The following is a 26,542-nucleotide window of genomic DNA, read 5'->3' on the forward strand; positions in this document are numbered from 1 at the left end:
ACAGGAAGCTGTGGTGCATGCAGATTCCCCCCAGGCATGTTATTCGCAAGTCAATGAGGAATCAGAGAATACCTTTGGTCATTTTTTACACTAGAACAATTGACCCCAAGGTTTTTCCTGCAGGCACAAGGTTTTTGGTATTCAAATGGACAGGAGGATTTTTTTTCCCATAGCGGGGTGAGTTTGTTTTGCAGCTTCAGAGCAGGTGCAAAGTTTTTAAAAATGTTGGGACTTTCATCAGAACCTCTTGGACACCCCCTAATGACTAATAAGGCAACCAAAAGTTTCCAATTAGCTTAATTAGTCCAATAATTACACTGGTCTCAAGTTACCCCAAAATAACCTTTTTGTTAATTTGTGCACCCCAAATTTAATTAAAGTATTTATTTAAATGAATATGAATTTCTTTTGATCTCTTTTTTTATTTTTTAGATTTAAATTGGCCTCAAATTACCCAAAAATCACCTCTTTTGTAAAAAAAACTTTTTTTTGCATGTTTCATTTTTTTTTCATTTGTATTTAAACAAAAAGTTAGTTTTTTATCATTTATTCACTTTTTTATAAAAATGCACAAATCATCCATTTGCAGCATTTTTAAAGAGCAAAATATTTTTTTGAGACAGTAATAAACATTATTATTGCTACGTAATTTTATTTTTACATTTTTTTTTAGCCTACAGGCTGTACCCTAAAAAAATGTAAAAAAAATTTTCTGTGGGTATTTGCTGTAAAAATTACCGCAACCATTTTTTTTATCAATTGGAAGGTGTGGGAATCGAAAGTGTGCATACCTATGTTAATGAAAAATTATTGAGATGGCCGCGGTCACTTTTATCGCAAAAATTACGCATCTAATTGGATATGCCCCTAAGTTTAAGAAAGTGAGTAGTAACGCTGAGAAGTTGCCCAAAGCAACCAATCATCTTCTAACTTTCATTTATCTAGCATAGTCTTTGAAATGACAGTTAGCTGATTGGTTGCTTTGGGCAACTACTCCACTTTAGCTCTTTCCAAGGCTTGATACATCTTCCCCTTTATCTCCGGGTGACAGTTGAGGAAGAACCACCCACTTTCTCAGAAGGAGTGCATGGAGTTAATGGGCCATACAGACCAAAGCTGCGTGTCATTTTTCAAACATTCATTCATTATTTTAAAATATCTGTGAGTGTGCACCTTCTGTGCGGACATTGAGATCAATGCTTGTTATTATAAACTCTATTAGTGCTCTTCTACCCATGGGGACATGTACAGTATTAAATCTTCAAGAGCGATAAAGTGGAAAAATTGCCCCTAGCAACCAATACGCTTCTGTCATTTCATCAGCTGCTAGCTAGGACCTGATACAGTGGGTTGATATGGGCATCTTCTCCACTTTATCACTCTCAAAGGTATGATACATCTCCCCACTAGTTGTAACAGATGTACATGTAGTAGTTAAGTGGTTTAGGGGAAAGCAAAAAACCCCATGTCCAAGCACCCTAAACAGCTAAGCCATCCATTACTACTATGCCTTATTTGTATCACCAGTATCACATCTCACATTGTAAAATCTGAGGGCTGTATTCAGACCAATCATTTCCTATCATCAGAGGCATCATTAGATTTGGTGACACCCGGTGCGCACTCTGGATACCCTCCGCGTGCCGGAGGCATGGCCTAAATAAAGGGGGAGTGGCCTCGCGGGGGATCCCAATAACATCACTCTGGGGACAGCCCAGCATCACCGGAGATGTTGAGCTGCCTTCAGAGACTGGGCAGTCTGCACTATTGGCTCCTCTTCTATGACAGGAGCCGGCTGCTGCAGGAGAATGTCACACTGCAGCACCCGGCTCCTGCCACTGCAGAGGGGCCAATATTTTGGTGTCACCCCCTCCGAGGGTGACACCCAGGTGCTAGCCCACTCATGATGCCACTGCCTACCATACAGGAGCTTACAACTTTATTCATAATGAGCACAGTGCTACAAGTCTAGGCAGAATAGTGTGAGAAAAAAAGACCTGATTGATGGTGGATAACCTTTATTTTTCTTGTCCAGTTGTCCTGGAGTCAAACTGTGTAATTTTGAAGATCATCTGTCTTTGAGATAATCAGAAAAGATTTTTTTTTTTAATATATGGTTCATCCAGTTAACAAGTTTGGCAGCAACAACCAGGAAATAAGCACCTTCTGTCTCCTGTTACTCCCCCAGTCCATCACAGATCTCTCTTTTACAGCATGTAGATGTTAATAAAGGCAGGATGAGGCAATAAACAAAACGTAGCTGAGAATGTAACTAGCTTCAAAGTGTGTTTGCAAAGTGTGTTAATCGAAAGATTTTCAAATGCTAGTAGAAAAGACAAATCCACCCTTATCATGGAGGTATCCACAACCCTACTAAACCTTCACTACTGGTGGCTGATATCTATGTCCAGGTGTTGCATAACTCGGGCGTACTACAGCACACATACTAGACATGCTTATTGCAATGAACTTGTTTTTATTGAAGCATTGCCCATTTTGATACCATAGGACAGACAGACACATAACAGCACTGGTGGCACATATCAAAAAATATTAAAATACATGGAACTATGAAGACACAACAAGGGGCTAGAGACCCAAAGCCGAGTTGGCCTGATCCACTATAATTGGAGCATTATCATCCAGAATACGTATTGCATTTCAAGTTGTATATCTCAGTCATTATTAAATTAGAGCTTGCATATCCCCACGGATAATACTAATGTAACCTTCCAACGTCTCAAAAAGGATTATACTCTTTTTCTGTGTATAACTGTGTTGCTAACATACTCAAAGCTATGATAAGATTTTGGTAACTTTTATTAATACATGGATCACATGGGGTTACCCCAACAATTGTCCACTCTGGAATCAATGGTACATAAATAGATACTTTTCATCATAGTTTTTCAACTTTACCCAGAAACTCTTCACAATAGCACATTCCTATAACAAGCGGAAAAGGGTGGCATCTACTTCAGCCCATTTGGGGCATGTAAAGTAAAATGAGAGTGCCATCAGGAACCTCCTATGTGGAGACAAGTATCTGTTATGGATGGATCTTAGAAATATTTCCAAATATATGTACTGGCATTTAAATGTCAGCAGGAATAATTTAAGGTCAGCTAGGCTAAGGGAAGGAAAAATGGTAACCACTGAGTTACTCTAGACTGTACCTTTAGAATGATGTAACGCCTCTCAAATAATATTAATGAGTAAAGAGTATTAGTCTTACCAATCAGCGAGGAGGGTGGGGATTAGGAGAAGTAAACAATCCATAGGGCTGCTCCAGTCAGATTCTGATTATGCACGTATTACAGTACTGATGTCATTTTGGGCCTTTAGAAATGCTACTGGGTATGCCCCTAACATTGGAAACTGCCCATGAGAATATAAGCGGTCTCCTATGGCGTACCTTCAATAAGTGTTTAATAGTCAATACTCCATTTACTGTAGGCACCAAATGTGTGGGAAGCTATGTCATCCTGAACCTCTAAGTATGTATTAAGGGTAAGTGCATGGATTTATGGACATTTAATCCAAATTTGTGGCAGAAGAGATGGCAAATCTTTCTCGTACTCTGCAACTCATCTTAAATATCCTAGTCATGTTGGCGGAGAAAGTATGTTATATCCAAATTAGGCAGGAAATTATGCTCACAGAGGTGTTGGTGTAGTTTTCCTGATTATGAAGCCAATCTCTGATATACTTTAAAATCTCTGCATGATTGTAATTGACTATAGTGTTGATATTTATACTGCTACTATTCTTGGGTTGTATCATGTATGCATAGCTATTCTGGGTCTGCCACTGCTCAACAAGAGTTGTAGAAACCAAGATGTGATCATCTGAGCATTGTGTCTATTATGATTGGTGATAATTGTAGCATATAAAAGACAAGGAAGGGATACAATATTGATCAATTTGGCCCATCCTAAAAATGATAGAGGATGATGGTTCCAGCCTCTAAGTTCTTCAGATAATTGTTTAACCACCAGAATCACATTATAGCTGTAGTGTTTTGCCATACTCCTAGGTACTGTAGATGGATGCCCAAATAAGTAAAACTGGATCAGTGGCCATTGTACAGTGACCTAGGGGTTGTTCATTTTGAGGTCTAGTTAAAAGCAGATGGGTATCGACGATTTCCGATGTCAAAATACCTGCATTTACTTATGTGTCCACATACACTATTGCTGCAGTCAGCCAAACAGCCCCTTCTGGCATGCCAGGTCTCACGCGACTCCACGTCTTTTTCGCCGCGACTGTGATGCACTAAGGCACACCACGAGACTGCACTGATTCTTTTTATATGTGACACTTGTCAATCTGTGTGTGACTGAGTCTGAATCTGTATACCAAGTGCTATGATGCAGCAGTCACTGCTTTTTTCCATGCCAAGTTCCGTTGTGCTTCATATACAGATTCAGGGCCTGATTCAGTACCATTGCGCATTCATATAAGCCGCACTGCGCGTGTGCAACAATCACACTGCGAATATGAACGCACAGAGGAACCCATCACAGAGTGAATGACAAGATGTCAGTGTTTGGGAGTGGTGACGGGGGAGTGATTGGGGAAACACAGGTGTGCCTTCCGTTTGAACGCCGTTTCCTGGGCATGCATAAATGAGCTACAGCAATTGCATACACATGCTTGAGAGCCATCTGCGTGCGAGGAAACTTGCAGTGTCTGCAGATGGTCAGACCTGCTGTAAATGCTATGTGAGTGGCCGATGTGCATCGATAGTAAAGATGTTACGCAGAAAAGCGAGATTGGACGGATATGAGAAAGCAGCAGTGGGCGTCCTTATGCCGGCTGAGCTCTGGCAAGCATATGCATATTTTAGAAGCTGCGTTCCGTATAGATACGCATCTGCAATTGCAATTGCGTTCCGTACTGAATCATGCCCCCAGTCACACACATACAGTATATTCAAGTATTGCATATCAGTGCAGTCTTGTGATGCATTATAGTTGCATCGCATTGCAACTAAGATGCATTTTGGACAAAAAAACATCCACAGTCTTTGAAAAAACAAAACAAAACAAAGAACTAGAAGCTCCAATCAGTGCATTTCCATCTATTTATAAAGAGAGTGACCGGGAGTGACCCTGTCATTTTCTCCAGGTGCTCTCTACAGAGCTAGTTGTTGTTTTTTTGCAAAGAACGTGGATGATATATGGACCGAAGAGTACTAAATTGTATTAATTTAATAATCTACAGGCTACAGAAGCCAGTGGCCCCTTAATGTCTGGGCATGCTGGGACTTGTAAGCCTCCTGTAATAAGCAATAATATTTAGCTCTTTAATGACCATGAGCAGGGGGGACCCCCTTTTTCTTTTTCTTTTGGGGGGGGTTCCCTACTGCCCTAGGGATTCCAGTCGTGTGCTGACTAGTTTGGGGCTGGTTGCCATTATGGCAGGTGTTATCCATGCTGTGTGCCTCCCCCGGCTGGTTTACCGTGGCAGGGCTGCCATCATGAGGGCACTGCCAGGACTGGAGTCCCGGGCCCAGACAGAAAGGGGGGTCCGCCCCTGGTTCCTACCACCCAGGGCCACTGGGAGCTCGGGATAGTTCCCAGCGCTCCCCTCAGTGGCTTGCTAGGCCCACAGCTCCTTGCTCCCCATGTCATGATGATTCTAGAGTCCCGTTGGGCTACCTAGCTCCACCCCCCTTAGCTCTTTTAACTGTAAATTGGTACTTTGTTGTTAATGATTGCGGTACTTTTGCTCTCTTGTTGCTCCTTTGTTTTGCGCTGTGGTTGTTGTTAGACGTAAGGGATGATCAATAGAGATAAGGCTGTAGTATTTCTACAGCAGAAGGACATTTTGAGCAGCATCTGCAAATGGACCGAACCTACATGCTGCCAAGTTATACTAAGCACTACTTAGGGCCGTATTCAATTTGAGGCGAAAAGTCAGTTCCGGCGAAAAAGTATTGCGGGTGATGTCATTTCGCTAGGCGGAAACTTTTCACCGTATTCAATTTCAAAGACTTTTCGCCTAGGTGGAAAGTCAATGCAATGGACCCGGCGGAAAAGTTTCGCCTATGAATAGCAGGCGGAAAAAAGTGCAGAATTGGGTTTTGGGGTGCAACACTGCGGGAACCCCCATGCAGCCTTAAGACAGTCCCCCAAAGGTAAACTGCGTCAATTTAAAAAAAAAAACACTTAAGAAAACCCCAAAAAAGTACGTTCGTTTTGAGAGCGAAAAAAAACAAAGTTGGGGGACAAAGTTAAAAACTAGCGAAATAGACTCCAGGGTGGTCCCCAAGTATGCCCCAGTTGTTTTTTTTTATTGCAGGTGCTTGCGGCAGGTGGATTTTTCATGATTTCTTAAACTTCACTTTAGCAACTTTTAAATATGCTAGCCTCCATTTTCAGGTACCCCAAATTTGCTGGGACTAGTTATTTTCACACAAAAAATGCTAAATGCTATTCTTCACCACTTATGCAAAGACGCCAATTATAACCTATTGAGAACATTTAAATACCCCAAATACCTTCAGCAGGCCTATTCGGGGGTACACTCAGTGATCCCCATGTCAGGCTGATTTCCCCAAATCTGACAGGACTTTTCGCCTGTTTCAGTTTTGCCAGGTGCCGTTTTCGTGTCCTTTGAAATTGAATAGGGTGAAATGCGGGTGCGCGCGCAGAAAGTGTTTTCTCCAAAAACATGTGATGTAGGCGGAAAGTCCGGCAGGCGAAAAGTCCGGGACTATTCGCCTCAAATTGAATACGGGCCTTAGTATTTAATTACATACAAGTTTAAATGGTACAAACCAAAATGTTACAGTTTTGTTAGGAAGATGTATTGTTTTGTTAGGAAGATGTATTGTTTTGTTAGGAAGATGTATTGTTTTGTTAGGAAGATGTTATTGTTTTGTTAGGAAGATATTATTGAAACATAATTTTGATATGAAAAACTAAAATCAGAGAAAAAAACAGCAATAAAAGGTATTCCCTTTAACAGCAAAGTACCCTTTGTTGCTTTGTATGACTACCTTTACTTCACCTGAAATCCCTTTTGTCCTCAGGCTGGTAAAGGCTTCTATTATGTCAACAGTGCATTCTCTATTATATCACAACACACTGCAAATAGATAATTACACATGACCACCGGCGATGGTCAGTGACCCACTGAATTAGGTGGATCCCTGGACAAAGTAAATAATATTGTATATGTATGTTTAAATATGCAATTAGGCAGATGAGCCACCAGATTTCTGCAAATAAACATGTATTTGCACGGTGCACTTTTGCATGTTCAAGAATGACTTGCTGTCTAGTTGACTGTGCATCTAAAATAATAATTAAAAAAAAAATGTAGCTCTACAAAAGCCTGCAGCAATAGGGACCATATTTTCAGCTTCTAGCAAACAATGTACAAATATTGATATACCATGCCTTACCATATCTGTGTCAGAAACAGGTCCAAAGCTTGTCACATAGATATCAGTGTGGACTTCTGTAACACGGTCTAGAATTGAAAAATAAATTAAAAAACAAAAATGTAAAGCTCTGCAGGGACAGATGCTTAACAACAGAGTTAATCAGCATAAAAATGCTGTTAAACATGACACATACTGTACAGTTTGGTTTAGTACAGAATAAGTTTATTTCCCAATGGTTGCAACAAAATCTATAACTTAATATTGAACTGCAAAATCCACAAGAAGGGTGATGGACAAGTGAGCTGTGAAACTGTCAACCAAGAATGGCATTATCTTCCTATCCTATCCATATAAAGCAGTACAGTAAAACCTCTACAACTTACATTTTAAATGGCAAAAAAGCACTAAATGATAAAAAAAAATCTTCTGGCACTTACATATCCACATGTTCTTACTGGCCTTTAAGGTCACTGTTGTTCCCTTGCAGACATAAAGAAAATATAGGAACATAATACAAGAGTATCTAACCTCAGGTCTTATCAAAAACTGTGACCAGGGCCATAAGAGCCAGCCCAGGCCTGGGGGAAGGGGGCATGGCCTAATCACGGGAGGCGTGGTCACACCCACTTAGGAAAGAAAAAGGAAAGAAAAACATTTGCAGCGCCGCGAAGGGGCGCTGTGAGACCCTCAGCCCTACACCAATCAAGAGGGGGGTGCGATCAGTGTGATCGCTCCCTCCCACAGGCAGTAAAGGCTGCTGCTACTGCTGCTGTGTGCTGGGCTGCGGACAGGAAAGAGGAAGGGGCGGCGTCAGACCCAGGCCCCTCCAACAAGTAATCGGGTAATTAGCACTCGTTCACCCCCCCTTCTCGGTACCCCTGGCTGTGACTAGAGTGAGACCAAAAAGGGGAGGATGCGCCTACAGGTAAGTTCTGCTCACAGTGAAGCTGGCTCAGAGTTGCATGTAATACATACTTACCGACTTTCCTATCATTCTCTCCGAGATCAGTCTGGAGAGGAGACGCTGCTGTCAGCTTCGGGGGCGGGCCCAGATGTCATTAGGTCCCGCCTCCTTAACAGGAAAAGGCAGTGATTCGCGATGAGGGGGTGAGGCTAAATGATGCAATTTGCATAATTTTGCACTGCCCCCTACCCGCGGACCTGCAAATTCCCAGTAAAATCTCCCCATCCTGCCCACTTCACTAGGAAGTGGGCAGGATGTGGGATATCTGCCTACTCTTTCGGGGGTGCGGGGGGCTACCCAGAAAATTCTGGGAGACTAGGCAAGTATGATGTAATACTGCAGCACAGCGTGCTTCGAAAAAAAAGAGCATTATTTTCCTGCATTTACAGTGGGCCGCGCATCTTGTGAAAGTAGTCATCATCATTATCAGTGCTTATTTGCACCGACAATAGCCCTATTCCTGATGCCAGAGATGCATCTGAAATCAGATGGATCTCTGTATACGCTCAACTCTGAGTAGCCGACTCTTATGCACAACTGAGTTATGCATAAATCGCAAAGTAGGATGCATGCCCTGTGTGAAACATTGCAAGATCTTTCTGCAAAACTGTCTTGCATGCAACTCTGAGTACAGAGGTTACATTTATCTTACAGCAAGGCTGGACAAAGCCCGGTTGCCATGTCACCATGGTATCTAAATAATATAATTGATAACCAGATCATGTACATGCTTAAAGACAGACTCCACTGCAATGCAGCATCAGGGAGCAGCAACTACAACTGGTTCCTGGTGATTAGAGATTACAGGCACAACGTTATGACATGTTTTGCTATTAATGTGGCCAGAGCTGCTGTCCTGTATTTACCTGGATATCTGATATTGTCATGATCAGGATTTCACTGTGTGATGCTATAGCTCTGACAGCTGTACAACACAGAAGATAACGCTGTCCGCGGGCATTCTAACTACTTCTGTATTGCAGAAGAGTGCCATACACTGGTATAATGTGCCAGCGCCATAACAGGGCTTTACGGCACCCTGTGCCGGCCACACCCCCAGAGCATATAATGTCCGACACCGTGAAGAACAGCACTGGCCAGTGCATCCTCAGGATGTCATGCTGATGTACCTGTTTTATATGGAGGTCTGGAGCTGTAGTCCCACCTGACCCTGGGCATGATGGCCACTATTGTTGGTAGTATAATTTGGGGTAGGTTAATTATAATAAAATAATGGGTTATTGGGTAATGTTTAAGATTTACAGGCTGTGAATGTCTGATCAGGTGTGGTAGGGAATACATTTGGGTAGCAGCACAGGAGAAGCCTTGTAAGTGGGAATGAGAGATGTTTCCCTGAGATAAGAATATCTGCAGAGATTTAAAAGTTTGGTTGGCATAGCTAAATACATTTTGTAGAATATGCAGGAGTCAATAGTGCTATTTTACATTAAATCTGTGACCTTATTTACTTCTGTAGTGGAGCATGTGACTTTGAGTCATTATAAGGATTTCAGTTTGTTTCCATTATATATTTGCTTTTAAAATTCATTTTTTCCAGGAATATTAAAATTATTTATAATAATGTAAATGGTTTACAGGAGCAATATTTTATTTTTATATTATGGAGGCTTTATAGAGGCCAGTATGGAGGCCCTTTGTCAAAAATGAAAAGGGCAGATAGCTACCAAAACACTGCTGTATCAAATATACTGCATGCCTAAAAAAGCACGTTGGTGTTTGGAATCTGATCCTGGAGACTATTTTCTGCCCATGAACTACATAATTACTATATATCACTCACTTCTTTATGTATTTTGGAGTGCCCATCTCCTGTCTATAATTACAGACATACAAACAGATGTATAGATAACTTCTGCTGCTTTGCAAGATATCTTCTTTTGTTGTTGTAGTTGTTTTTGCTCCATGAGGTAGTAGCCATATGTTAGCATAATATGCATATGCAGAGTGCATTAGGGGTCTGGTATAATATGATAATCATTAAAGCAGTATAATATCTAACCAGTTGTTCAGTTTTTGTGTTTCTTTTCTGTTTCCCACAGGTCTGTCTCCAGGGGCGTTTCTAGAGAGAAGGGGGCCCATGTGCAGTCTCCGACACGGGTCCCCTCCTCTCCGCCGCGGCTCCCCAACAGTTCAAGTTTTAGAGATATCCATGGTTGAGCACAGGTGCATACCGATTTTTTGGGTAACCCCCTGCACCCCCAGAAGGGTAGGCACTTCTCCCACATTCTGCCCACTTCCTAGTGAAGTGGGCAGAATGGGGAGAATTTCCGTGGCAATCGCGGGTTCCCATGTAGGGGCCCGGGGCTTAATGACGCGATTCTCCACGAATCGCATCATTTAGCCATGCCCCCTATTTAAATTAGTGCCAATTGCGGTAATTTACGGGAAGAGGGTGAGACTTAGTGGTGCAACCCATCAGGCCACACCCCCGTTGCAACCCACCTGCCTCTCCTCCCCGGGCATCTCCCGGAGAAGAGACAACAAAGGTAGGCAAGTATGGTGTAAACCAGTGGTTCTCAAACTCTGTCCTCAGGACCCCACATAGGATGTAGTCAGAAGCCGACGGTCTAAATGCCGACCGCCGGCTTCCCGACTGTCAAATCACAGCAAGGTACTAATGACTGGCATTGAAAACCCAACGCCTGTCATTAGACCTACGCTGGGACCCCAAAGCCCGGCATACCGAACGAAGTTAAGCCGGGCCCGGAAAGCCACGGGGGGGAGGGAGGGTTAGGTTTTAGGGCTCCCGGGGGGACAGGTTTAGGCAACCCCTGGGAGGGTTAGGCTAGGGGAAGGGGAAGTTAGGGTTAGGCACACCCAGGGGGAGGTTAGGGTTAGGCACCCCCCGGAAGACTTAGGTTTAGGCTGCGGGACGCGGGTTAGGTTTAGGCACTTATAGGGGGGTTAGGGTTAGGCACTTGGGGGGGGTTAGGGTTAGACACCCCTAAGGGAGGGTTAGGGGGGAAAATAGGGTTAGTTATACTTACCTTATTAGCGATCGGCATCTTCACCCCTGCCAGGCTTCCGCTGTCGGGATTTCAAGCGGCCGGCGGTATTACACACTACACCCCCCCACACAGATGACGTTTTCCAAGTCACCCAGCAGGTGCACAGGTGTATTCATTAGTCACTGACAAATATTAAAAGATCCACAGGTGGAGCTAATTATTTCACTGTGATTCTGTGAGGAGACCTGGAAAACATGCACTGTTTGGTGTCCTGAAGGCCGAGTTTGAGAACCTGTGGCGTAAACAGCTCATGAATGAGACAATTCATTCACTAATCACCTTGGTTATTGAGGTACTATACCATATTGCTATAACAAATTCTATCAATAAAATACAGAAAACAAAAAATATTGCTTCACTCTCAACAAAAGTAAAATACAATTGTATCAGGAGAAGCAATATAATACCCCTTTTACACCGGAGCTAAAACCCGGGTTATTGCAGGGTTAACCCGGGCAGCTCCTTGGTGTAAAAGGGGTGAGCGTTGGATCGCCGGGTCGAGTGAGCCAGCAATCCAACCCAGGCAAATAGCAGGGTTTAACACGGGAGTAACCCGTGAAACCCTGCTGTGTGTACGGCGTACTCCGGGTCTTGATGACCTGGAGTGAACCGCATGTCGGCCGATTGGTCCGGCTTGAGTGGCGCTTGGAAATGATGTAATCTCCAAGCGTCCACTTTCACGCCGGAAAAGCCGGGTCTATGCAGACCCGACTGCGGTGTGAGCGGCACCAACTCGGGAATATCCCGAGTCGACGCCGGCTAAATTCCAGGTCTGATCCGGATAGGAACCCTGTACCAACTCTGGGTCAGACCCGGAATTTTGGTGGAAAAGGGGTATAAGATATTAAAGATTCAGGCACACAAGTGCACACACAGGGTCACATTCAGACCCGGTCGCAAGCGCCGCTGCGCTCGCAACCAGGTCGATGGTCCCCACAGAGCATGCGCACGATGGAGCCGGCTCCGTCGTGCGCATGCGCGAGACCCGGCTAGCGACGGGCGCTCCGTCGCTAGGGGTCTCGTAGCAGACAGTGTGAGCTGTCGATGTTGAGTGACAGCTCGCCCCATTTGCTGGGCGGGCCGGGGGTGTGCCCAGCCAAACGGAGGCGTTCCAGTCGGAACGCTTGCCGTTTGGGGGCGGTCCCACTGACATTATTGATGATGTCAGTGGGGAACTTCCAGTGGGGAAGTTTCCTGGGGCTTACGAGTGCCCAGACCAAACCTTAGGGTCTGGTCGTAAGCCCCGATGGTCGCGATGGTGATGACAATCGCGACCATCACCCTGATCGCAAGCTAAGCTATGGGTGGTAACCCACAGCTTAGCTTGCGACCTGGAGGCAGCACTTCAAAACAAGAAGTGCCCGCCCTCATTCAGAGTGAGCGATCGCTTCTTGCGATCGACTCTGAATGAGGGCCACAGTAATTTGAATTGTCATAAATTTGAGTATAATTCTCACACGTCTAAATTCTCTTGATGGTTTTAAATAAAAGCTATAACAAACATACAATCTGCATGTGCCTAGCTACTGTATAGCATTAAGATTGGTTCTAGAGCATAATAGTCTCCATTTTTGTGTAAAAGGGTAAATTATTTATTTTAATAGACTTTATAAAACTATGCAGTGCAATAAAAGTAAATCACTTCAGGGAATAAACTATGTCTGAACTAATGAAATAAAGTATTACACAATAATATTTCTCTCAAGAGTGAAAAAGTGCTTTGTGCCCAGAACAAAGCAACAGCATAATAAAAATATAATAATTCAAATATTATGTACATAATACAATATCAAGGGAGAAGTACATTTCAGATTATTGTTTTATTATTTAAAGTAAACACAAAGTTATGTTTTTGATTCACTCATATATAAAAATATCTCTGTATTATTTTCTTAAATTATATATTATTATTTTTTACTTTCCTCCTTTTTCCCCATTCAATAAAAAAAAGTAATGATTTATCTCTTAATTGTTAGTTATACATCTCACATTGTTTTAATCAATCAATCAATGAAACTGTGGAAGTCATTTGTTGAGCACAAATCAAAGCACAGCACAGTGGAAAATCAGCTTTGGTTCTGCCGTGATCCTTTATTTGTGTGTTGGGAATGTGGAGCTTATTCAGAGGTGGCCGTACGGTCTACGACCGCACGGCCGCCTCGATGTTTTGCCAGTGCGCATGCGTGAGACCCGCTACGACCGACAGCGCTGGTCGTAGCGGGTCTCTTTCCAAAGGGGGCGAGCTGTCGATGTTGATTGACAGCTCGCCCCGTTTGGAAGGCGGGCCGGGGGGGTGGCAGGCCAAACGGAGGCGTTCCTATGGGAACGCCTGCCGTTTGGGGGAGGCCCCACCGACATCACTAGTGATGTCAGTGGAGAGCTTCCGGCTCAGACAGAGCCAGAAGCTCTCCGGGGCTTACGACAAGTGAGACCCTACCCTAGGGTCTCGTCGTAAGCCCCGATGGTCGCGATGGTCTCTGACCATCGCGACCATCACCCGAGCGGTCGTTAGAGCTGTGGGTGTTAACCCACAGCCTAACGACTGCAACAGAGGCGGGCGCGCGGTCAGGATGCAAGTGGCCGCCCAGTCTCTGAATGAGGCCCTGTGTGTGCAGCTTTGATGATAAGCAGAATATTGTATACACCAGCGGTTAATTCTGTAGGCAATGACCAATCAAGTAACTTAACCATACTTACCTACTTTTGAAAAAGCATTTCGGGGAGATTGTGAAAGTAACACCTATAAGCGCAAATTAAAGTGGACGTGTACTGCTACATTTGAGGGGCGTGTCATAAAATTTACTTACATCCAAATGTAAACGAGCCCCAAAACCGTTAGATCTACTTGTTGATGAAAACACACTGATACCCTTTTTACACCAGAGCAAAAACCTGGGTTTTGCTGGGTATACCCAGGTCGCAGCTCAGTGTAAAAGGGTCCCTGAAAAATAACCCGGGTCAAGTGACCCAGCAATCCAACCCAGGTAGCTACAAGGATTGGATCCAGGATGGACCCGGGTAATGATGCAGTGTAAACGGTACGACCCAGGTTATCCGACCTTGGTCATGCCTAAAATGAGCTGATTGGCGGTTATGGAGAGTCACCTCCCACTTTTTATGACCTCACAGGTTTAGCAGGGCAGACCTGAGTTCAGTGTGAACAGGGCTGACCTGGGAGTAACCCAGATCGAAGGTGCAGTGTAATACCCCTTTTCCACCAAAATTCCGGGTCTGACCAGGAGTTGGAATAGAGTTCCTATCCGAATCAGACCCGGGATTTAGCCGGCGCCGACTCGGGAATATCCGGAGTCAGGTCTGCATAGACCCGGCTTTCCCGGCGTGAAAGTGGACGCTTGGAGATGATGTCATCTCCAAGCGCAACTGAAGCCGGACCAGTCGGCCGGCTTGCAGCGCACTCCAGGTCATCGTGACCCGAATTGCGCTGTTCTCACAGCAGGGTTTCACGGGCTATGCCAGTGTTAAACCCTGCTATTTACCTGGGTTGGATTGCCGGGTCACTCGACCCGGCGATCCAACCCTCTCCCCTTTTACACCAGGGAGCTGCCCGGGTTAACCCTGCAATAACCCAGGTTTTAGCTCTGGTGTAAAAGGGGTATTAATGGCGTCTGACCTGGGTTGGAACCATGTCCAAAAACCCAGGTCGGACCCGGGTTTTTGGTGGAAAAGAGGTATAATACTTTTCAGAAAATACATGTGGGGATCACTGTGCCTTATAACTAATGCAGGGAAATGTTACTAATCCCATTTGAATGGATGGAGCAGAGCCTGAAGCAGATTTGGGGTGCAGAGAGCTCACCAGCTAGTGACTCTCCTCTGTAGGGTAGCGGTGCAGGATATGGAACACGTGTTACAGCGGGGTGATTACGCGGGTCCCTGGAGCTGTGAAGAGAACGTCTGTCCTCCACCATGTCGCTCATACACAGTGGCAAGATGATGATTTGGAAGGTGCAAGTTTGTCCCTAAACTCGCAAATGTAATAGGGTGCGAGTTGAGGGTCCCAGTTCAATGCAAAATGCAGTGGCTATTGCATCATTCACGAAGTACCACCCTTGCAGGAAGGTACATATCTGGTGTCTGCATTTTTTATTTTAAGAAGACCAAGGATGCCAACACGGACCGTAGAGAACAAGAACCAAGGGGTAGGTGAGTGGGTTTATTTTACAGATATCAATGTGGATTCTACTGGACAAGGGAACAGACCAGTGCTAGGGACAAGGTAAGTGTATAGTGTTAGTGCAGGTGAGTGTCAAAAAATCATCTTTCATGGACAAACATCATCATTCCTGGACAAAAGTTCATGAAAGATGACGTTTTACCTCTTTCTGAGACCTGATTTTTGGCGGGAAAAATCTGAGTTTGGCAGGAAAATCCGAACTAATCCGAGCCTGCACTTCCCTGCTTATAAATTGGTAACTTTGTGATGTTTATATTACATTCTGCTCCATATGTTTTTGCTCATTTACTCATAATATGATTATTTCCCCACTATGTACATGTTGTTGTTATTGATTTTTATAGTATTATCACTTAGTGTGGGTGCCATGGGGGATCCTAGCGTGAGTGGCCCTTCACGCCCTGCACTTTAAGTACTTCTCTACTATCTTGTATTCTTCCAGCAACACTAAATGCTCTGTCCACACTGACTCAGATGGTTGCTATATTATCTTGACTGGAAGGCTGGGCTACCTAGATGTCACCATAGCTACAACCCCAACATAGGTCAGCAATGTTTTTCTAAAACTCTGGTTTTCTTCTCCTTGGGACTTTAACTGTGTTCTGAATCCAGCTTTAGATAAAACTGTCTCCTGGGCCCACCTTGGGGTATGCCCTCTTTCTAGATCCCTCACAAACATGTCACAGAAGCTAAGCTTTTCGATGCATGGAGCGCTCTAAACCCAGGACTGATCTCCTCTTCTGTAGCTCATCCATCTCCAAGCACCTAACTGATTCAGAGATTATCCTCAATCCCTGGTCTGGCCACTCTATTGTCACCTCCACTTTTGACCTCTTGGGTACCCAGACCTCGAGGCACCTCTGGCACCTTAATGTATACTTCTCCCTTTTTTCAGAGTCTGGTTGATCTCGTCTTCTCTGGGAGGCCCATAAATCTGTTTTTCAGGGTCATGTTATTAGCTACACCTCGCACAGGAACAAAAGGCCTGATTCAGCACGGATCACAAGTCTGCAATTGCATGCACCTGCTCGCTGCGAAAATATGCAAATTATTGCGATCGCATGGCAACCGCAGCACTATACCAAGATGCCCATCAGCTTATAAACGTCCCATTACATACATCCGCAAGTCAGCGAAAGCATCGGTGACATCGAAAAACATCGGACCCATAAGCAGAGTTGTGCTTGAGCTTGACATGCCTCACAATATGCTAAGCTTCCTGTCGCCATGTAGTGCTCTGGCTGCGTATGTCGTCGCTGGGGCTTAATTATGCACATCCCTGTAACGGCGTTCAAACACACAGGCATGCCTGCGTTCCTTCGACCACCCTCCTCTCCACCGCAAACGGTGCTTCCTGTCATTAATTTCTGTGTGCCGCTGCATGTCGGCTGCATTCGTATACCCGATCGCATTGGTCGGCATGCGCACGTACACTGCGATGCATAAGCATGCGCAGAACGCAAACATTGGCGTGTGTCTGCAGCTTTGTGATCCAACCTGAATCAGGCCCAAAGAGCAGACACAACTCTTGCAGTTTCAGGTACATTAGTTGAAATCCCTTCACAAACGTACCCCCACTGACGTGATCTACAAACAACTTACCTCATTGAAATCTGCACTTAACGCGATTCTCTCCAAATAATTTAATTTCAAAATCTCTTCACTGGCTTGACCAATGTTTCTACGAGAAAAGTAATAAGGCAGACTCCCTTGTTGCCAACCACCTGAAAGCTATGAAAGACATTTCAGCTGTACCAGCACTTAAAGACCCTACTGGATCCCTTCACTACAACACCTCTGAAATTAACTCTATCTTTAAGGACTACTATAATCAACTTTATAATGCTCGAGATCACTCCTCCCAGCAGACCAATCCCATCTCTTCTGTTACTGATTAGCTGTCATTCTGTACCCTCCCCCATATTGAATCCTCCATCTATGCTGAATTTTGTCTCTCCATTATCAATGAATAAATCTGTACAACTCTTCAATCCCAGAAACCCCCCAAAGGTGCAGGCCCAGACAGTCTTCCCTTTTCCAACTATAAAACCTTTCAGGGCTCCCTCGTTTCCCACCTCATGACCACTTTTAATCAAATTCTCAAAGGTAGCTTCTTCCATTCAGACACTGCCAGAGCTAAAATTAGTCATCCCGAAGCCTGGTAAAGACCCCTAATTGGTTTTCAATTCTCGCCCAATCTCCCTTCTAAATACCAATTTTTAACCCCATCACTACAGTCAGTGCGAACGGACTAAATACCATTCTCCCCACCCTCATCCATCCGGATCAGGTGAGATTTGTACCAATCTGACAAGCTCTTGATAATACCAGACGCAAAGTGAACTTAATTCACCATAAAAATATGCTCAAATTCCCCTTCCTCCTACTAGCCCTAGATGCAGAAAAGGCCTTCAATAGGGTTTCATGGCCTTTCATGATCCACACCAATTCCTTCAGGCCATTAAAGTCCTCTACAATATCCCTCCACTTCTGCTCGTATTCCTTCAGTGTCTCAAATGGAAATAGACAAGGATGCCCACTTTCCCCACTTACAGATGTGTAATTTAATGGTATTTATTTCAGCGGCTGTGACACTAACGTAGCATTTTGCATGCAGATATAACCGCAGTTGCACACATAATACAGTATACTGTAGGCATGCCGCAAATTATTTTAATCAGTAGAGGCTGCTTGTGCATCCTATTTGCTTTGCGAATAAGACGCATTTGTAGGCCTTGATTAGAAGGGATGTTTAATGCACAAGGAAGCTTGCTGTATGCGGACACATTTGTATATTTGTCCTAGTCATTGAACCCCTTGCCTGTCAGATCCGATTCAACCCAGACATATATCTGTCATCTCTATCGGGGGCTCTCAATATAAACTCTCACTTTACACCAACAACGTCCTACATACCCTCACTAATCCCCTGATCTTCCTTCCAAACCTCTTTACAAGAACTCTCTCTTTACGAGCAACTGTCAAGCTACAAGGGCAATTATGACAAGTCAGAAGCCTTGCCTCTTCATATCTCTAAACTGCTCAAGACCTCTTTCAAATTAACTGTGCTTTTATATGGCTGAAAGTCTCCATAAAATATCTTGGGAACCAGTTTAGCAAATCCTACATTAGACTGTATAAGGTCAATTATCCTCCCATCTTCTGGGCAATTGTACAGGATATCTCTGGTCTATAGTTGGAGGTCTTGGTCTCCCGTAGAACTCCAAATACTATCAGGCCTCTAGACTTAGTCAGTTGGTGGCCTAGCACTCCCCAAAAGGCACTAAGCGATGGGTCGACTTGCAGAATGATATGACTGGAGTGGCATCTGTTTACGATCTCCCCTGGCTCCTTCACAAACACAGGTCCCTCCCTGTCCTATTGGTTCCTCCAGCTGCTCTCACTCTATCCGTTTGGGACTCTCTCACCACCAAGTACACTCTCTTTACCTACCCCTCCCATCAAACACCCTTGTGCACCACCCCTCTTTCCACCCTGGCCAGTCATCCCACATAGCTTCACTCTGGACAGCTCCTGGCATTACCCGCTTTTGACATGTTCTAGGTATATTTGCCCCACAAACTTTTGCAAATGTACAGGAAAGACATTTTTTTATCACATTCCTGCTTCTACCAATATCTCCAAATTCTGAATTTTTTTCTTTCATCCCTTCCCATCCCTGACTCACTTTGTAACCCTACAGTGATGGAACGCCTTTGGCTTAATCTCCCAGCTAACCTATTTTAACTCTGGATCAATCTCCTCTGGCTATCATGAAATTACTTGGGAAATGGATTTGGGCATTTCTCTGGGGGTGGAGACCTAGGAGAGTTTTTTAAAAATATCAAAACGCATTGGTATCTTGCCCGGAATGCCTTCATCAAATGTATCCCAATACCTCTGACCTATATTAGCATTACTGCGGTCACGTAGGAACCCTCTTCCATATGTGGTGAGCTTGCTCACATATTGGGCCTTTTTGGACGATGGTTAAATCAATCATAGCATCTGTTGCCCTTTAAGCTTTCCCTTTACCCCGGCCTCGCTTCTTCTCTGTGCCCCAGTCTGCCAGTTACCCAAACATGTAAATAAACTAATTCTGTATATATCTTGTGCAATGAAAAACCAAATGTCTTGGGCCTGGAAACAACCTACCCTCCATCCTGACAAGCGTTTCTCAACAGAATATGGCTTTGTATCTAAAATGGAGTATATAATGAGTCTCCAAAACAACTCAGTGGACAAGTTCCATGCAATTTGGCCACCCTGATCTTTGATGCATAATGAGACCCTTCCTGGCCTTGTTTAACTACATATCTTCTGTTCCCACTATAACTGCCAACCCCCATCTCCCTCCCCTCTTTGCCCACGACTCGCTCCCTCCTCCTGGTTCTCACCCCTCTTTTTCCCTCTTCCATCCTCTCCATTTTCTCTCTAACCCCGCCTAACCTCCTTCTTTTCCATTAATCCTATCTCATTCCTCCCCACTCTCATGGATTGCTGAACATATGTACATATGATTTCATGTCTCCAATATTTGAAATGTTTCTAGTACTCCTTCTTGTACCTTTCAATTTCTTTCTTACCCATTTAGGGATCTTATCCCCCATCCTTCCCCTTTTAGTTTTTCTCTATTTGCCCCTATATCGGGGCCCCCACACTCTCTCATTCCCCCATAAATGCATGAGATGAATATGTTCAACTCCCCTCTTACTACTTTCTTTCTTCCCCACAATGGGTCGTATTCAATTCTTTTTGCACCCGCGATACTTATTCGCATGCCAGACTTTTCGCCGACATCGCCAGTTTTGCATGCGAAAAAGTATCCCGCTATTCGCCTTATTCAATTCCAAAGCACGCGAGAACGTGTCTCGGTGAAGCTCTAACAGGCGAAAAGTGTTGGCAGAATTGGGGAAATCAGCCCGACGCCCCTCAAAAGATGCACTAACATTGGGGATCAATCTAGATGTCCCCGATTAGCCCTACTGAAGCTATTTGGGGTACTTAAGTGCTGTCAATTGCTCCAAAATAGCAGCTTTGCACAACTGGTGAAGAATAGCATTTAGCAGTTTTTTGGGGTGAAAATAAGTAGTCCTGTCAAATTTGGGGTACTTGAAAATGGGTGCAAGCATAGTTAAAAATCGCTAAAGTCAAGTTTTAAGTGCCGCAAAAAACGCACCTTCAGCAAACAATTGCAATAAAAAAAACACCTCCCCCATACTTGCAGACCCCCCAAAAGTATATTTCGCTAGTTTTTGCTTTTGTACCCCCACTTTGCACTTTTTCGCCCCTTTTTCAAGTGCTTTTTTGGTGTGATCCTCTTTTTTTCCATTTTTTTTACGTAGTTATCCTTTGGAGGGCTGCCCAAAGGGTGCAGAGTGGTTTCCACACCTTTGCACCCCAAAACCGCAATTCTGCACTTTTTTCTGCCGGGTATTCAAAGGCAAACCTTTTTTGCATATTACGTTGCATTGACTTTCCGCGTACGTGAAACGTCTTTGCAATTGAATACAGCGAATAGTTTCCGCCTAGCGAAAAGATGCATTCGGCGATACTTTTTTGCCGATCACGGCTTTTCGCACCTAATTGTTGTTTGTACCTCACCCATGTTTCCAATGTATTAAATTCTCATGACATTATTCATATTTGATCCCCTGTATCCTTCTTTATATTCTCAATAAAATTATATGATTTAAAAAAAAAACGAAGTAGTTGCCCAAAGCAACCAAATAGGTTCTGTCATTTTAAAGTCTATGCTAGATAAAGACAGTTAGAAGCTGACTGGCTGTTTTGGGAAACTCCTGTTACAAGCTGCTTCTGAGGCTCTGCTTTGCAGCGGGCTGATGGTCGCTAGGCGATGGGGACTCAGAGCGGGCGCAGGGTGTTCTGGCCCCAGTTCTTACCTGTTAGACGTGCAGCATCACATCTGCTTGGGATCTTTCACTAAGGGAGGCTGGGCTTTCTGGCTGGCATCACATCTGCTTGGGATCTTTCACTAAGGGAGGCTGGGCTTTCTGGCTGGTATCCTTCACTGTTATAAGGCCTCCAGCCTTACTGCTCAATGCTGGTTATAGCTTCTTGCTGGGAATTTGCCTGCTGACCCTGGTATATTCAGTTCTGTTGGATTCCTGCATTGCTGTCTGCCTAGCCAGTCTGATCTCTGGTCTCATGCTTCTTACAAAACATCTATTGCTAAATATCACCTTATTTACTTTTGGAACCGTGATAATTGTTGGCTATCACCCATTACAGTCTACTTTTACTAGTTGCTGCTGTTATTATCCACGTCTCATGTTTTTTGCAAATATCAACTGCTAAATATCACCGTACTTACTTTTTGGAACCGTGACAACTGTTGCTATCACATGTTACAGCCTGCTGTTATTAGTTCTTGCTGTTATTATCTACGCACATGTTGGACTATTAAACTCATTGTATTGCTAGTGATTTTCTACTAATCCAGCCTTGTTCACGTGATCAACTGTCATTTGAATAAACCTGTACTATGCTGAGTTTAAGACCTAGCAGCATCTCAGTACCGGTGAGAGTATCTTTCTCTAAGGAAATGAGGGCAGTTGTTGTAGGCAGAAGACCTCAACTATGCTAGAGTGTTTATGCAAGATAGGCAGGTGTTTCATAACACCTTCTCCAAAGAAAAAAACAGGAAAGTACCAAGTAACTCTATCACCCTATCACCTGCAATATATCCAGCAAGGTCCTATGAGTGGTGAGTCAGTTATACATACAAGATAAAACACCAAACAGCAAAACTGGACACAACAACTAATTGGAATAGAAATTGCCTCCCTGAAATATATATGGGTATCTTGGGATCCCTGTGTTACCTTTGGTCAGGGCCAGAACTAACACTAATAGAACTAAGATAATCCAGGGCACCTAGATTGTTAACTGCCTTTGGCGAAAATATAGGTTGACTGTTTATGTGAAGGCAGTCACTGTAGCACCAATCACAGGAGAACTCATTCCAGGGCAGTGTAGCTGTCGGTAAAAGTAACCTCAGTTGGGCTAAATATAAACACATCCTGTATATAAAGTTTAATGTCATAACCTAAGGCGGAAATACACAATATATATTAACAGGCATGCTGGCACCTGTAGAACCACTGTAAAATACAATAGTTTTGAACTATTTTACACATTACCCCCCCCCATACCCACAGCCCAGGGGTACAGGGATGAGCCTCGGGCTTCAGCCCAAGCCTGGGGTTTCAGGAGAGGGGGGAGCCCTTCTTGGGGGGTCCCCACCTCCCCTGAGATCCCCGGTTTGGGCTGACCAGCTTGGGATGCAAATGCTGTGGCCATGGAGACCCAGAGATACACCCGAGTCGGTTTGGGTCTGGTGCTGTTTTTAAAATAGAAGGACCCCTACACATTTTTTTCCCCCTATATTTAAAACAAGGAAAAGCCCTGCAGCCAGGTGCTGGTTCCTAAATTATGGGGGAACCCTACATATTTTATTCCCCATAATTTTAGGAACCAGGACTGGCTGTGCAGTCCGGGGCTGGTTATGCTTGGGGGGGACCCTACATAATTTTTTTTTACATTTTACCCATTTTTTACAGCTACAATACATAAGCAGCCTTCACATATCTCACTGATATGTGCAGGCTGCTTGCTCGGGAGAGTTTGGCAGAGAGAAAACACTGCAATCACGGGTGAGTAGTCTCCTTCAAAACTTGCTACTCGGGAGAGATATCTTGATCTGCTTCACCATTGGCCATCTCACTCTCAGCTAAACTCACTTCTTTGTAAATTTGTGAGTTTCAGGAGCCTCAAATCATCCGAGTTTCAGTAATGCTAATCGAGTTGATAAAAAAAAAAAACTTGATCAGACTCGATTCTTAGTAAAGTTAACCCTAGTTACACTACCATTCAAAAGTTTGGGGTCACTTACAAATTTCCTTATTTTTGAAAGAAAAGTACTGTTTTTTTCAATGAAGATAACATTAAATAAATCAGAAATACACTCTATACATTGTTAATGTGGTAAATGACTATACTAGCTGCAAACATCTGGTTTTTAAAGGAATATCTACATAGGTGTAAAAAGGCACATTTCCAGCAACCATCACTCCAGTATTCTAATGGCAAATTGTGTTTGCTAAGCGCTCTAGAAGACTAATGGATGAGTAGAAAACCCTTGTGCAATTATGTTAGTACAGCTGAAAATGGATTTGCTCATTAGAGAAGCTATAAAACTGGCCTGCCTTTGAGCTAGTTGAGTATCTAGAGCATCACATTTGTGGGTTCGATTATACTCTCCAAATGGCCAGAAAAAGAGAACTTTCATGTGAAACTCGATAGTCTTGTTCTTAGAAATGAAGGCTATTCCATGCGAAAAATTGGCAAGAAACTGAACATTTCCTACAACGTGTCACAGCACTGCCGAATCCAGGTCTCTCTTACACTGGGGTCCGGGCTGGCGTGGGACAGTGGGCGGGAGATCCCAGGTGCCCGCTGTCAGCTGTTCTTCTCCTTCCATGGCAACTGTGTGCAGGCGGCCGCGGCTTCCATAGGAGCGCGCGCGCCGTTCTGCTAAAGGATTTAAAGGGGCAGGCACAGGAAATAGGAAAGTGCTGATTGGGGCTAGTTTGAACTTTGACCTATATAAGGAAGCTCCTGGGAGCACTCTAGTCCCAGATTATAGGCTCCATTACCATACTCCAGCATTCCTGTGCATATCCGGACTATTGGTTCTGACCTTGGCTTTTTCGTGACTCCGATTTTGCCTGATCCCTGGTTCTGCAGTGATATCTGGTTCTGACCTCGGCTATTCCCTGTGATCTGTTTACGCCTGCTCCCTGGTACCATCTCGTCTGTTTGGTTCTGACCCGGCTTGTTGACTACGCTAAGTCTCCTGCACTCCAACCAAAGTTCAACAGCACCTGTATAGGGAAACCTAACCCAAGGGCCACGACCTGTGTATCGGACACAGCCAAGTCCATACCTTCTTGTGAGGGTCCCTGGTGAATACCGCCGGCACATTAGACTCCACGCCTCAGGAACAGGTCTAGTCAATTCCCTAAATACGGGTTGCGTCCACAATCCGTCCAAGAGTTTGTGACAGAATACTCTGGCCCAAAAACATGGATGCTGCTGGTAACCAATCACCCCGAGACTTGCTCGAGAGTCTACTTGCTAGAGTCAAGAAACAAGAACAAGATCAGTCTAAGATTATGCAGTGTCTGCAGACCTTAATGTCACAAGTCAGTACCGCTCAACCGGCACTGGTACTATCAGTTCCACCTCCTACGGTGACTGTACAAGCTGCAAGTGCTTCGGCACCATTACGCATCCCGAATCCTACAAAGTATGATGGGGACTCAAAGGACTGTCGGGGATTCCTGAACCAGTGCTCAATTCAATGTGAGGTCCAAGCCGCAAATTTCCTGTCAGAAAGGACGAAAGTGGCCAATGTTTTATCGCTGCTGTCCAGTCAGGCTTTGGCTTCTCCATTATGGGAGAGAAATGATCCTTTGGTTAACAATAGCGCAGAGTTCCTGAAGGTTTTCCGAAGGGTCTTCGATGAGCCCGGTCGAGTATCCTCTGCGGGATCGGCTATTCTACAGCTGAGACAAGGCAATCAATCTGCAGGACAGTATGCTGTGCTGTTCCGAACCCTTGCCTCAGAATTGGGGAGGAACAATGAAGCTTTAGTTGCCACATTTATGCAGGGCCTGTCCGATCAGATCAAAGATGTACTCTCATCCAGGGAACTGCCAACTGCTTTGGATGACTTGATCTCCCTGTGTACCCAGGTGGATCTTCGCAATAGGGAGAGAGCAAAAGAAAAGGAACAGTCTCGTCGGTTTACCTTTAAACTCACTCCACGTTTCATGGCACCAGTGGAACCTCCAGAAGAGCCTATGCAGGTTGGGAAATCACGCCTTCCTGTCGCAGAGAGAGAAAGGAGGTTTAAAAACAGACTTTGTTTATACAGTGGTGAACCAGGTCATCTTCTCTCCGGCTGTATTCCAATCATGCCACTTCAAACACCTCTCAGTGTAATCGGGGTGGATGGGAATAAACTTCCTACAGCCACCATCCACTCATGGACGACAGAGATTATCATGCAAGTAGGGGTTCTCCATCGAGAATCAATAGCATTCTATATACTTCCATCAGCCGAGAGTCCTGGATCTTCCTTGGCACCGCAAGCATTCTCCTGTGCTAGATTGGGAGGAACCTCAAATTCTGTCGTGGGGGCCTCAATGCCATGGTTCCTGTTTGTCATCCATCAAACCTCCCCAGCAAGCCATTCGGAGTTCAGTTGTCTCTCCGGAAGTTCAGCTTCCAGCTTCATACCTGTCAGTCTGAGATGTTTTTAGTAAGAAAGCCGCTTAGACACTTCCTGCTCATAGGGACTGGGATTGCGCTATTGACTTATTACCTGAGAAAGAGCTAACTCGTGGGAGGGTTTTCCCTCTTTCACTTTACAAGTCCCAATCAGTGTCTGAGTATATTCAGGAGAATCTGGAACGCGGGTTCATCAGGGAATCCAAATCACCTGCGGGTGCCGGTCTATTCTTTGTCAAAAGAAAGATGGAGGTCTAAGACCATTCATAGATTACCGGGGCCTGAATGCAATTACGGTCAAAGACCGGTTTCCATTACCGTTGATATCTGAACTTTTCAACCGAATTAAGGGAGCCAAGATTTTTACCAAGCTAGATCTTTGCGGGGCCTATAATTCAATCAGGATTTGGGCCGGAGATGAGTGGAAGACTCGTGATGGTCACTTCAAGTACCTAGTCATGCCCTTTGGGTTAAGCAATGCTCCAGCTGTCTTCCAAAAATATATGAATCACATCTTCAGGGATTTTCTTTATAAATACGTTGTGGTAAAATCTGGATGACATCCTAATATTCTCAGAGGATGCAACAAGTCATCGTCTGCATGTATGTGAAGTGCTGACATGACTTCGGGCCAACCAGCT

At 44.4% G+C, this 26,542-nt stretch overlaps 1 protein-coding gene across 1 annotated transcript in view; it reads right to left on the bottom strand.

Moving 5' to 3' along the window:
- Nucleotides 1-26,542, bottom strand: part of GABRA2 (gamma-aminobutyric acid type A receptor subunit alpha2) — a 165,290-nt gene that overhangs the window by 108,029 nt on the left and 30,719 nt on the right. Inside the window, exon 4 of the mRNA XM_088450552.1 lies at nt 7,415-7,482. Within this exon, the coding sequence (XP_088306678.1) occupies nt 7,415-7,482 (68 nt within the window). The remainder of the gene's footprint in view (nt 1-7,414; nt 7,483-26,542) is intronic.

Source organism: Taudactylus pleione, unplaced genomic scaffold, assembly GCF_031769625.1.
Source record: "Taudactylus pleione unplaced genomic scaffold, aTauple2 ptg000519l, whole genome shotgun sequence".
In the NCBI taxonomy this organism is placed as follows: domain Eukaryota; kingdom Metazoa; phylum Chordata; class Amphibia; order Anura; family Myobatrachidae; genus Taudactylus; species Taudactylus pleione.